The 13,367-nt window shown below is 48.1% G+C and overlaps 4 protein-coding genes across 4 annotated transcripts; 1 reads left to right on the top strand and 3 right to left on the bottom strand.

Annotated features, from left to right (window-relative positions):
- Positions 1-1,703: 1,703 nt before the first annotated feature.
- On the bottom strand, positions 1,704-4,746 carry ALT_6345 (putative cytokinesis regulator (Byr4); the record flags this gene model as incomplete). Its single annotated transcript, XM_033564592.2, has 2 exons — positions 1,704-2,290; positions 2,343-4,746. 2 exons carry the CDS (start codon positions 4,744-4,746, stop codon positions 1,704-1,706), a joined length of 2,991 nt encoding a protein of 996 aa, XP_033420483.1.
- A 1,639-nt stretch (positions 4,747-6,385) lies between these two features.
- On the top strand, positions 6,386-7,758 carry ALT_6344 (uncharacterized protein; the record flags this gene model as incomplete). The annotated part of the gene is made up of 4 exons (XM_033564593.2): positions 6,386-6,545; positions 6,643-6,860; positions 6,912-7,218; positions 7,289-7,758. 4 exons carry the CDS (start codon positions 6,386-6,388, stop codon positions 7,756-7,758), a joined length of 1,155 nt encoding a protein of 384 aa, XP_033420484.2.
- A 495-nt stretch (positions 7,759-8,253) lies between these two features.
- On the bottom strand, positions 8,254-10,802 carry ALT_6343 (putative NADH-ubiquinone oxidoreductase, subunit G; the record flags this gene model as incomplete). The annotated part of the gene is made up of 7 exons (XM_033564594.2): positions 8,254-8,356; positions 8,409-10,290; positions 10,348-10,370; positions 10,425-10,439; positions 10,496-10,547; positions 10,604-10,627; positions 10,688-10,802. 7 exons carry the CDS (start codon positions 10,800-10,802, stop codon positions 8,254-8,256), a joined length of 2,214 nt encoding a protein of 737 aa, XP_033420485.1.
- Positions 10,803-11,554: 752 nt separating this feature from the next.
- On the bottom strand, positions 11,555-12,538 carry ALT_6342 (putative ER to Golgi transport protein (Sly41); the record flags this gene model as incomplete). The annotated part of the gene is made up of 1 exon (XM_089600056.1): positions 11,555-12,538. One exon carries the CDS (start codon positions 12,536-12,538, stop codon positions 11,555-11,557), a length of 984 nt encoding a protein of 327 aa, XP_089455518.1.
- Between the last annotated feature and the right edge of the window lie 829 nt (positions 12,539-13,367).

Here is a 13,367-nt window from a genome sequence, read left to right as displayed (position 1 = left end):
GCTACATACATGAGCCTAGACTTCTCTCGTCTGTTTAATGTTAGCGCGTCGTAAGGAAGAACTGGATTGATGTAATCTCATATCCGAGCTGTAGAATTCTTTCTGCTTGCGTTTTATGCTGTGTTTCTATGGGTGGTACACACATGTTTGTGTTAATTTTATCATGACCCCTCTTGTTTAAAGGTGCCTATCTATAGATCGTCCTTGGATCAATCAGCCCCAGCCTCTCCTATTTATCAATACTTTATCTCTGACTTATTATATGTGCCTTTGTTGTATGCACCTATTATGATCTACCGAGCATTGGCTTTACTTATTGGTCCACTTTTCATCTCCTAGCCATGAAGCCTTGAAAGTTCCGCTTTTCCCCATGCATGCAGCCACTGTTCTCTACAAGTTGCATATGGACGCTATTGGTTGACTGGCAAGGTGGGCTAGAAGCAGCTTGTCGTAGTGGCTCATTCATAGAGAGTGCCGCGACGCTTCAGCCTGTGAAAAAGAACTGAACGTGATATAGGGAGCAAGATGACCCTACGCGAGGGGATCATCCATACATGAGGAGATTGTCCAGGGACCCAATATACTGTTCTCTGCTAGTTATACTCGCGGTCAGGGTTATCCCCTTATAGCCCTACAGCTCTTGTAATACTACAGTGGGGTGCAAAAAGTATTCGACCACCCCTACCTTACCGCCTACTATTAGCTAAACCTAATTAGGATGGATTTTGTTCCCATTATAACTAATATTTTGTATACCAACCATCTGCCTGTATAACTGCCTTCACCTAGTTTGCCTTTACGGCCCATTTGGTTGTGATATGTTAGGGAAATAAGGGATATGTACACGTTTTGTGGTCTTCTGCCGGCAGAATAGTAGGCGGTAAAGTATGGGTGGTCGAATACTTTTTGCACCCCACTGTATGGATCCCTTTGGTCGGGAAAGTTTGATTTCGGCAGGTAGTAGGTAGGTATGCAAGCATTATTGCTATCCAAGGCAGCTCTAAGCACTCACCTGCGTCCATGACCAACGCTCTAATAACATATATCACATCTCCTACAACAACACAGCCCGGTTAGGAATGAGCTACAACCTATGAAAATAGATAGCATGAGAATTCAGCATAGCGAATGGATCTATCTCGACTCTTTATCTCCAACCATCCCACTCGAGTCTAAAACGATGAAACTTGTAACAAATAATTAAGCCAAGGTTAGCCCTAAACATTCAACCAGGCAGGAAAAAAGTGATGCGTATGCACAAACATGCCGATACCGGACCAAGCCACAAAAGAAAATCGGGTTATTGGCTACAAATCTGGATAGGATATACCTGATTGAGACAAATTATAGGTACACAAAAGTTACAATACAATCGCCGTCACAGCAAAGTCGCATTCAGCAGAAACAAACGAGAGGAACAAGAAAATGTCAAAGTCATCTCTCGCTGGCCAGTTTCATCAGGGCCAACAAGAATATATCGTAAGCTCATGCACGAAGTTCATAGCAGCCGAGCCAGAGTGAACACCCACCCATATAAAAGCATCGTCCCAGTCAAGTCCTCAACTGATCAAACCTCGACGATCCATTCAATCAAAAGAGCAGCAACAATCAGAACAGACCTCCACCAGGATGCTTTCCTGGGTATCGCAACATTTCCCGATTAATAGTTATGCCCTCCGAAAGACGAAGTACGTTGAATATGTTCACATGCGGCGGACTGCTTGAGTTTGATGAGAGCCATTCAAACCAACTATATCTCGGATAGCCCACCTCCAACTGTTTCCATGTCTATCACGTTCGGATTGGACCCATTTTTCGACCTTTCGCCTCCACTTCTCTTCCTCGACACGTTGGCGTCTCACGAATTCTGGGCCAACATCAAACTCCTCTGTCATGGGCCACTCGTCTGATGAGTCGCCGCAACTCGGCTCATCACCACTCACAGTACGGTCGAGAACATCGTAGCTACCAGAACCTGGGCCACTTGGAGGTTTTCTCTGACTTTTTTCTTCGAGGTCATCAAGTCCGGCGAAGACATCGTCTTCAACCTGTACTGCCACCATCCCCGGTGCGCCCGGCTGAGATGATGCCAGCTTCAGCCAGCACATGCGTCGTGGATCGAAAACCATCCCGCCAACGACCTGCACATTCTGCATCGCACTCACATTGGTGATCAAAGCGGGTGCCGGTTTGGGGGACTTTGGGGATCTTAGAGACTCAAACCCAATAACGGAAGTCTCGTTTCCCTCCCATTGGAAAGAGTCCGGATTGTAATGCATACCGTTCACGTCTAGAAAAATTGTCAACTAAAAAACAATTCAAATGTAGGGGACAACACGTACACTTCGGTTCCTGAGAGCCCTTTCCTATTGACTTGATCAGGAAGGGCTTACCACCGGACGGTGTGACACCTCTAGTTTTTCTGCTAAGCGTCGCCGGGTTCGAAGGAACACGAGCGATGTTATGATTTCTCCAGTTCGAGCTGAGAGGGCCAAGTGGATTGCTCTCCCGGCTTTTCAGGTTGAATGCTATTGAAGCGATACGTTGTTCTCTTGCATTTCTTGAGGCGTTTGTATCCCGTGCAAACCGAGGAGTAAGGTCGTATGGTGTAGGGACAGTACACGGAGTCGACGGCGGTTTCAGAACTTCTGTTCGTGAGGGACGAGTCTGATTATGACCGAGTCTGCCACGGAGGGACCTCGGGACACCGCGTCCAATTGGGTGCTTGATGAACTTGCTCTCTGCAAAGGAGGACGTAGGTAAATCGTCAAATGATTCCAGCTCAGTCCCATCGCCGAAGTTATGCCTCCGCGTAGGTCTAGTGATAGTCTGCTTCGCGGCGGTGATCAAATTCTTACACTGATATTCATCAGTAATGCTGTTCGAAATCGAATGTCGACCTGATCGAGAATATCGAGATACAGGGACTCGTGAGCTAAGGATTTCGCCGGAACCATCGGAATTTGTCCGACGAGAGTATCGAGGACCCTTTACATTGACGTGATGAGATTGAGTTTCGGAAGCCCCAGCTGGAATAAATGGCGTTTGGGCCTTGCGGCTCAAATATTTTGAGTCGCTTCCTGTGCGTTCCACCGGCGTCCTTGCTCGAACTTGAGAAATGGAAGGGCGTGTTGATTCATCTCCGCGAGAAAGAGAACCCTGTGAGTATGACACCTGCGCAGATTGCGGTACACTTCGAATAGTCGGCATGGATCGTTTGTTCCTGAGGGACTGTGTGCCGCTAGGGGCGCGGTCGCTGCTTAATGGGGTCTTGGGAGATCGAGAAGTCACAGATCGCCGGCCGGGAGTCGAAGGTGTCGGAGATGTCGATATTGGTCTTGAGGGCAGGCTAGAGACAGAGGCATGGGTTACATGACCCCTCGCCCAAAATCGTAAGCCCGGAAACTTTGACAGCGGAGCTCCACTTTCTGAAACAGTCTCGAGATGTGTTGAATGACGGTCATGACCCAAAAGGCGCGGAATCCGAGTCCTGGGAGAAACCGCAGTATTTGTGAATGTGATGGAGGTTGTTGAACGGCGGGCGGGACTGCTGGGACGCTCAACCTTGTATTTTACGTTTGGGTTGAGGGAAAGCTTCTTCAAATCGAAAGCATCGCCGCTTTCGATTTCGAGCCCTGCGAAAAAATCATCCGAGCTAGTCAGCTCATATTCGGCCTGGCCTGATGACGAGTAGCGCGGTCTATCAATAGAGCCGGTATCCTGGCGCTTCTTCAACATTGATTCCAGGTCCAGAGGACCCTCGGGAATTACAAGTCCATCAAGCCCTTCATCCTCGCTCTCGCCTGTCCGGCAACTGGAGGCACTAGGACTAACAACCGAGACTGCGGAGCTTGGAATTGAACGGTGGTCTCTCTTTGTGCCACCGAAACGAATCCCTATACTACCTTCGGACCAATCCAGGTCGAAATCGTCTGCAACAGGGCTAGTGGCCTCCATACCGTCTTTGCGAAGAGAAAGATGAAGAGGAAAATCATCCGCTGGTAATTCGAAGTCGTCCTCAACATTTTCGACAGGCGCATCGATCCCTGTTACGCTGTGCTCGGCAACTGATCTGGTCGATTTTGGTGACCGAGGCTTCGCAACTTTGATGGTAGGGACATTGTCATTATCCGCCAAGCTGTAATTGCTGTCATCCGCAAATTGACTTAGATTTGTTAGGGCTGACTGCAAGCGCGTCGAAAGATCATCTTCCCATAAAGGAGAAGGAGATCTTTTCACCGGACTGTTTGTGGCTGAACTGAGCTGCCTGAGGGTCTCCGGGAAGACTGTGTCCTTAAACTTTTTGAGCTCGAGCACAGCATCAGGACCTGGAAGCTCAACGTCGTCAGACCAATCGTCAATAAAATTCTTCCTCCGTTTTCTTCGCCCAAGTCGCTTGATCGTTCCCCCAACGAGAGCCGATTTGGGAACGTTGACTGGCAAGGGAATCCCTGCATTCTTGGCAGATGCAATGGCTTCTTCGCTCAAAACTTCGTCGTCATCAGGAAGCTGAACCTGCAAATCCTCATCTTCTGCCGCGTTCGAGTCTAGGTCAGAGCGAGCAGACCGACGGGATGATATAGAATCTCGATGACCCGATCGACGAGTGGATACATTCGTTACGGATGTAGCAGTTGATGCCGTACGGATATGGATGTCTTCGTAACAGTGTAGATCCCCATCGTCGTCCCAACACTCGATCGTCTCTTCGTCCCCATGTGGGACCTGACAAGTCGATGACTCCATGTTACGGAGGGCTTATCGAAGAACCGGTGGCGACAGAAGAGAATATCATGTAAAGAAAGTTGGACCAACTTAGGACAGACGATTCCAGGGAGCGGGCTCAGAAATCTCCCTCGCTAACACAGAGTCGAAAGCCAATTGGGGCATCATCCCGTTGTCCCTTGGTGCAGGTGCAGTATTCCCAACGCAGTGCGTCAAAGGCTATCTCAAACCTGATGGCAGTGCTGGGGATCATCCAGGTGCGTCTTACACTGCAGATTCAGGTTGGACTTAGACTCAGGGAGTCAGTGAGCACGTTACGGAGATCAATGTAATCAAATGCTCCGGAAGACACCAGGAATAAACTGAAGATCCAGGCCTGTAGTATGCTGGTAAATAGAACCGGTCGAGGTTTTGAAGGCACGAAGATCGCGACGAAGTACGATTTAATTCAAGTGACAAATAGTTCAAACCCTTCGATGTATGAGGTCGCAAGGTCACTAAGGTGGGTGGCGGGAAGGATTCCTCCCGGAGGGTGGAGGGAACGTGCTTTTAGGGGACGGGACGACCAAGGGGCAGAATAATGAGGAGACGATTGAAGTTCTTGGAGTATGTGACTGGGGATCTGTTTCCCCAACCCCTCAACCTTATCTCTCTGAATACAAATACTTATATTTCTGTCACATATTCGTCAGAGACGCTCACAGACGATTCTATTGGAAATAAAGCATTCACTGCAAAGGTTAAGAAAGCTCTTCAGATGAGGGGAGGAAGACCCATGGCACCTCTCTCACTTGCCACTAACTTGTCTTGCTACGGAGTACTGGCTATCCAAATAGAGGAGTGTGCTCATCAAAGTCTCTGTTTGTTCAGCAACAATGCTAACTTCTATCATACTGGCGGCATGGGTACTTTTTCAGCCCTCGACCACCTAGGATGTGTGTTCACGCAGAGTCAATGTAATATCCAGCTTAAAGGGCAATGTCGTTCTCCAAGTAATAGCCTGAGTCACAGGCAATGGAATGTAAAGAGCCGAAAGGCGAGTGCCCAAATTATAGCAAAGTTTTGACTAGCAATTATGCGTAAGTATCTGTATCATTGCGCCCAACCTCACGGAGGTGGTCGAATTTGCACGTCAGGTGTGTTTATATTGCCTGAGAACATTCGAGCTTGGTCTTGATTTGGGCCTCGCATGGTTGTTGGCTCATCCACAGCCGGTGATCTCGAGCAGATAACTTTTGTAAAGAGAGGTACTATTGGGAGACCATTGTCATTGGGTATACAAGTCTACCTGCTGTAGGTCCTATTTGAACCCTGGCAACTAACATCAACCCTTGGAAAGTTCGGCCGGACAACTTTCGTGGGCGGCATTCTTGGCTGTCGATCATCCATGGTTGTGTTCGTTCTTTCCACTAACATGAGGCTCTTCGCGGAACGAGTAGATTCCTTCAACTTTGGGTGACGTTAATGCCTAGCTGGCTTGCCATTCTCGTGGAAACAAAAATGAATAGGCAGCACTAATGGCTCCATGCGATGAAAGACACACAGTTTTTGAGAAATAAGCGGTTCTCTGACGTCTGATCGCAGAGCTAGTTTGCACGCATCGGCCTTTAACCACAGGCATTAACCACAGCACAGAACACTCAGCATACACTCTATCATTATGCCCTCCAGCACACTCGACCTCTCCCAGAGGATCCTCCGCATTTCCCGGAGTGATGATACTCATGGTTACGTGCTCCTCCAGGTCTCCCCCACCAGCTCTAATGCCCTGGATCTGGATATTGCTGCGACGGAGGGGGAGAACCCCTATACTGGCACTGGTATGTTCTGGTTGAATTATTCTCTGCGTGATCAGTTCATATATCACACCATCGTTTCCTTTCTGCTCTGGACCACTTTCTAAGGCAAGTGACACAGTGCGACAAACCCGCCTGAAAACTCTCTGCGCGAAGAACTACCGAGGTAGCGACGACGAATGGGTTCAAATTGTGTCATATGTTTTTGGTCAGCTCAAAGAACCCGTCCCAAAGTCCGAAATACTCTCTGGAATTGAATCTTCGGCGAGTATCATCGAATCGGGCGACGTTAGTAGGGAGCTAGTTATCACGATACGCAAACGAGTCCAATCCATCACAGTAGGCTCCCGTCATGAGCAATCTTTCCCGTATCAATCTAATTTCGGACAGCAAAGGCTGGGTTCTGTGACCCTAAGACAGGATGATGAACAGGCAATTCAACTATTCGATTGGTCGGGTGCAGCTGTTGCAAGGGCAGATACTCTTGCGGAACGTCTTTCCACTTTAACAGATCGTTACCGCGCCGCCGAAAACGCAATCCAACGACTCAACCAGCAGTTAGAAGAATTCATGAGCGCCAAGACCCAGCACGATGAGTTACTGATGGCCAATTTCGTGCAATTGTTGAATGAGAAGAAGCTCAAGATTCGCAATCAACAGCGCCTCTTGGCCTCCGCAAAGGTAGACTCTAAAAAAGGTATGATTCGTTGTGGCAATTGCATTGAATATATGGCATCATTGACTCATGGCATTCAATAAAGCATCAGAGATTCGGTCAGCAATCTCGGCCACACATCCTCTCTCTGGCCCGTCCAATTCCAAAACAAAGCGATCCGCTCAAGACATGTTAGACAGTAAATCCGATAGTGAGGACGGATTTGAGAGGATGGAAGTCGATCACGATAGGCAAATCGATGGTCACTCAGACGATCAGGAAACAGAAGATGAAGAAACTTCTACGCCCCAGCCCCTTGAAGATGACGAAAACACCAACACAGGCGAAGCACTTGCGTCACCATCAATAGAAAACGAGCGCGAAGACAACAAGCAGGCATCAGACGAAAAACCTCAAAACAGCACTATACTAACAAATTCAGCCGTCCCACCACCCCGAAGAGAGCTTCCGTTTGTTAAGAAGCCACAGGTGGATCATATGCCACCAAGATCAATTGAATCCGTCGCCGCAGGGGAGGATGCTGAAGCAACGGCGGGGGAAACTGATGATGATGAGTTGTAATTTGCGGCGAGCGCTGCGGATCCGAACTTCCTACAACTCGAAGCTTCAATTACCGACACATATAACATCTTTTCCTCTCTGGGGCATGTTCAACGCTACGTATGACTACTATATCGCTTCAATTAGAGCGACCAAAGCGAGATAACACTCCAGGAGCTTATTCAGAAGAGCTGTAACATCCAAATTTACACACTCCTTTCAGCCAAGAGAACGGACCATATTACTGATGGGAGGGTCCACATTGAATAACTCCTTTTGACTCGGAAGACTGTCATTTTCTCCACATCATATGTACATATTCACCTCCCCAGATCAGTTTTGAGGATGACCGACAACGATTCGGAGATACACTGGCCATGTAAAATTGAAAATAATCGATAACTATGGGGAAACGAAAAAGGAGGCAAACCAATACTTAGGTGGTACAATGGAAACGCCTGATCCAACAGACAAAGGAGAACAGACCGAAATGGCCGCAATACGAGCCTGCGTGTCCTAGCCGTACAGAGCCTGGGGAGACATTTCACCAGCAGCCATGAAGTTCGTCTCAGGATTTCCCGTGGCCTTAGCTGCTGAACAGCGGGCCATGGTCGGGGAACTAGATTCTCGATTAGCGGTGGACATGACGCAGGTTTGAAAAATAAACTGACCTCCGAGCAATGGAATTAGTAAAATAGAAGTCCTCGATAACCTTCCTGAAAGGTGTACCAGTTGGCTGAACGCCCTTGTTCTGGTCAACCAGTTGTACTTTGCTCAGTGAGCTCAGGGAAGTTGGCTCAACGACATCGTACCGGCGCATGACAGGACTGATCTCCTCCATGCGATCGCGGAGTGCCTCAATGTCGTCATAGGGAAGCGGTTTGTTGAGGAATTCACTGGCAGCACGGATAATCTTCCAGTCATCACGTGCGGCACCAGGCAAGGAGGTGGCCGCCCGAGTGACTTGGACACGTCCTTCAGTGTTAATATATGTGCCCGACTTCTCGGTATATGCTGCACCGGGGAGAACGACGTCGGCCAATTGAGCACCACGATCACCGTGGTGGCCCTGATAAATGACAAATGCATCGCTCGGAATTTCCCTTTGACTAACTTCATCTGCGCCTAAGAGCCAGATCATTTTCGGCTTGGTCTGCGCTACTTCTGAAGATGGCGTAGTGAAACCGACTTCATAGGCAGCGGCACGGGATGCAGCACGTTGAAGAACGTTGTAGCCTTGCCATTCAGGGGTGTTGAAGTTGTTTCGATGTTTTTCAACGAAGCTGCCAACGATTTCGAAGACCGCTTTCGCATCCTGATGTTCAGCTGCGGCGCTTCCGACAATGATCATCGGCCGCTTAGCAGAAGCAAGTTTCTCCCCGAATTCTCCAGACAAAGCGGCCTTCAACGAAGAGGTGTCTGAGCCAAGGTGTTCGTATTCAAAAGTGCTTTCAAACTCCTCTCCAACCAACCCAATTTGGAGGTCTGAGCGAAGATACTGCTTGCGTATGCGCGCATTGAGAACTGCTGCTTCATGGCGGGGATTCGTAGCCACCAGAAGGATGACATCGGCTTCCTCTATTCCGTAGATTTTCGAATTGAAGAGGTAGTTTGAGCGTATATCAATTCCATGGGCAATGGGAGAGTCGCCTCTCGGCTGATCCAGAGCTAGATTATCGGATCCAAGCTTGTTAGCTAAGTCTTTCATCGCCACAAGCGACTCGGCATCGACTAGATGCCCTGCGACAGCCTTGAATTCATTCTCCTTCAGCTGCAGTTTCTGCTGAGCGCTAGAGATCTCAGTTAAGGCTTGCTCCCAGGTTGCAGGAACGAATTTTCCGTCTCTCCGGATCAATGGCGTCGTCAGTCTCTGGGTCTTCAAACCGTCACATGCAAACCGAGATTTATCGTCGATCCATTCTTCATTGATGTCGTCATTCAGTCTCGGAAGCACTCGCATCACTTCCATGCCTCTAGTATCTATCCGGACATTGGAGCCCATAGCATCGTGAACATCAATAGACTCGGTATGCTTCAGTTCCCATGGACGAGCACGGAAAGCATAGGGTTTCGATGTTAGAGCACCAACAGGGCAAAGGTCAATTATATTCCCGGAGAGCTCGGAGTCGAGGTTCTTCTCCAGGTAAGTCCCAATCTGCATATCGTTACCTCTACCGGTAGTTCCGAGGTCCGGAGCACCAGCTACATCATTCATGAACCGAACGCAGCGAGTGCAGTGTATACACCGGTTCATGGATGTCTTGACGAGAGGTCCGATATTCTTATCTTCAACGGCACGCTTTCCACCAACCTCGTGGAACCGACCGCGGTCAGCTCCGTAGCGCATTGACTGGTCCTGAAGATCACATTCACCTCCCTGGTCGCAGATAGGACAATCAAGAGGATGATTAGCCAGTAGAAATTCCATAACACCCTCCCTGGCTTTATGCACGAGCGGCGAATCTGTTTTGACATTCATCCCGGGCTGCACAGGCCAAGCACAGGATGCCACTGGTTTGGGAGCACGTTCAACTTCAACGAGACACATACGACCTAAAAGCTTAGAGTTAACTCAATCAATTGAAATAAGCCTTTGAGGAGGAGACATACAATTTCCCGCAATCATTAGTTTCCTGTTTATTGTGTTAGCAAGCCTGATTAACTAAAATGCGCGAGTGAAGCCATACTCATGATAGCAGTATCTGTAGCAAATTCGTCAGTCACACTTGCCAATTCGTAACTGCTCAATCAAACATACCTCGGAACTGTCACGCCTGCCTTTTCACAAGCCTGAATGAGGGCCGAGCCAGCTATAATTCGGTGTCAGTAGGGATACTAGCACCGGGCCATAGGAAATTCGAGCGACCTTCTACTGAAACCTTTTTGCCATCTGATTCACAAATGTCAGCGCACAGATACTCGTCAATTCAGACTACCCGGTCTATCCCACCGATTGTGAGCTCCACCTCAGCAGAGCGAGGGGTTGTCGTCGCGAAGGTCCTGTGCTTGTTCAGTTTAGGGACCCGGAAGGACCGGGCGGCCGCACGAAACAACTGCGGCCGCATAGTGAGATTGAAATCAAATATCTTGAGAAGGAAAAAATAGAAAGAACCCGGGACGGAGAAGGACAGAAGGGTGGTAGAAGCGAAGCGTTGGCAGAGGTTGTTCTTGTTAGGACTACTTTTGGCGTGTTCCCTCGGATTTGGTTCGAACATTACTCGCAAATTGCGGCCTGCGGATTGGTTCGGATTCTCGGAACCTTTGTTATTCCGAATCCTGGCTTTTTAAAAGAATTCCGCAGAGCTCAGGGTCTTCTCTTCCTTCTTTTAATCAACAAAACTCATTCACGGGCGTGATTTATTGTAGGAGGCAGGACATCGACAATACCTATCTCCTCTGCTACATGACCCAAGACCAGAGGCACTGAGCTGGAGCTGCTTAGGGTTACCGCCGCCATAATGGTGGCACTGCCTCATGATGGCATAGTTCCTTACCGACAGTTGCTACATAATTTTGTCCCAAATTTTAGCCAATATATTTTACGGCTACCGGCTGACACTATATTAACTTCCTTTTCTGCTTCTCTTATAGTATCGGTGCAAAACCGAGCGGCTTCTAGTCTGAAGACCTCATCTGATACTGATTAAGAATCGTTTAGTAAAGTGTCTGTTTTCTAATGTGAATACAAGCGAACTTCTCGAAAATTTCAGACCCTCAAGTCGGATTATGTGCAATCAAAAACTACACTTCGATAAAAAAGGAATGCTATAGTAAACAAAAACGTATCCATGATATATAATGTACATACCGCATGCTACTAAGCGTCGCCTGATTGCCAAGTTGACTCTTGTTTTGTACCAGGTGGTAGCCATGTCCTGGACGTGCTACTTCCCCTCGGCCGAACATGTTCGAATGCGTCGTCTTCTTTTTTCGAGTTCGCCGCCAAGACAGCAGAGCTGTCCATAAATTGAGTTTCACCGGTTCTCGAAGGTGGAAAGGCGTAGCCATTCGAATCCCACGTTCTCTTTGTTGGAACACTTAAGGGAAGAATGGTTTCTTTGGTGCGAAAATGATCGGCGTTTGCTCTTCGGTCTGCCACATCGTCATGACTATTGCGATCATAGAGATACAGCCCAACGAAGGTGAGTGCGATACCGAAAGCTTGTAAACTAGTCGTGGAGCTGCCAAACCATACGATCGCAACGACGATGACGAAGACTCTCTTGACCAGAGAAGCAACGGAATAGGACACTGGGGATATCATTGATAGCAGAACAAACGCCAGAATATTTTGCGCAAAGTGTGAGATTCCATTGAATACGAATTCCACGAAGAGCGCACCGTGATCCAAAGAGTTGTCTTTCTCTGATAAAGAGATGGCACCATCTTGCATGAAATCTGAGATCAATCGATAACCTTCGCTGATAAACCAAATTGGCAACGTGAGGATGAAGGCGAGGCCCGAGCAATAACAGAGGAGATTGAGTTTGTCCAACTTCTTTCGACCGCTTGCCTGAGGTTCCGACTCTGCGCGGGAAGCTTCGTTGAAGAGCTTTTTGGAGAAGATATTTTGAGAGACGAAAACCAATGCCGCTAGTAATGCGCAAAGGATGCCAAAGAAATTCGTCGAAAACCCGGTAGAACAGGCGAGCATGACACCTAGGGTCAACGGAACAAGAGATAGATAAGTGGCTTTGGCATATCGAATGCGAAAGAACACTCGATATGCTAAAACGGTAAAAAGGGGCGAGAGGCCTTTGATGGTGTGAACCAGTGATACTGGTATCTGAGAAGTAGCCATTGAGCTGAGTATATGTCCAGCCAATTGAAAAATTGCCAAGGGCAAGGTTGTTACGATAACATCGCGGGACGGGTAGCGTATGCCATTCCTGAGAGCCGGAACATTGTTCTTAAGCCAGGGGAAGATCGCCGACAGATATGCCAACAATAGACACCATATTGAGACAAATGCAAACTGTATGACCGTGAGAGTAATCGGTTTGGGAAGAGCATTCAAGATGGATTTGGAAGATGTGTTCGTAGTAGCGGAGGTCATATACCATATAAGGCAAAGTATCTCGACAAAAATTAGTTTCAGAATAGAGAAAGAGTGAGAGTGTATGAGCTTACTATTAATCGATACGAGACCGGCGCTCGCAGCGCTTGAGCCAATTCCTGAGCATTAGCACTAACGCTGGCGTTGCGTGTTCTAATCGTGGTAATTGCTTCGCTAATGCTTTTTCTCGACTTGTGTTTCGGAGGTCGGATTGGTCCTTTGGTATAGTCTCGAGGCAGATAGCCTCCCTTTCGTGGCTGCCAATGATCACTCGGCTCATGTTTTGATGTGGGATTCGACTTGGGCTCTCCCGACTCTGTTGTCTTTTGGTAGAGGCCCTCGTCAAATGGTGGAAATTGATCTATCGGGCTCGTCACCGACTGAGAATTGGGTGCTTTTGCTGGCGGTTGAATTTCTGGCTGTCGTATGGATGAGCGCCTTCCGATGCCGGTCACCGTGGTCGTAGTCATGTTTCACATTCAAATCCTGCGATTACTTGGGTAGGTATCTTAAGCACTGTGTGGTAGGCGTATTTTAGTTATATAGACTTGTCGAACCAAAAAAAAAAAAAAAA

Source organism: Aspergillus lentulus (genome assembly GCF_001445615.1).
Source record: "Aspergillus lentulus DNA, contig: Alt12, strain: IFM 54703, whole genome shotgun sequence".
Taxonomy (NCBI): Eukaryota; Fungi; Ascomycota; class Eurotiomycetes; order Eurotiales; family Aspergillaceae; genus Aspergillus; species Aspergillus lentulus.
This window is presented reverse-complemented; position numbering and strand designations above follow the sequence as displayed.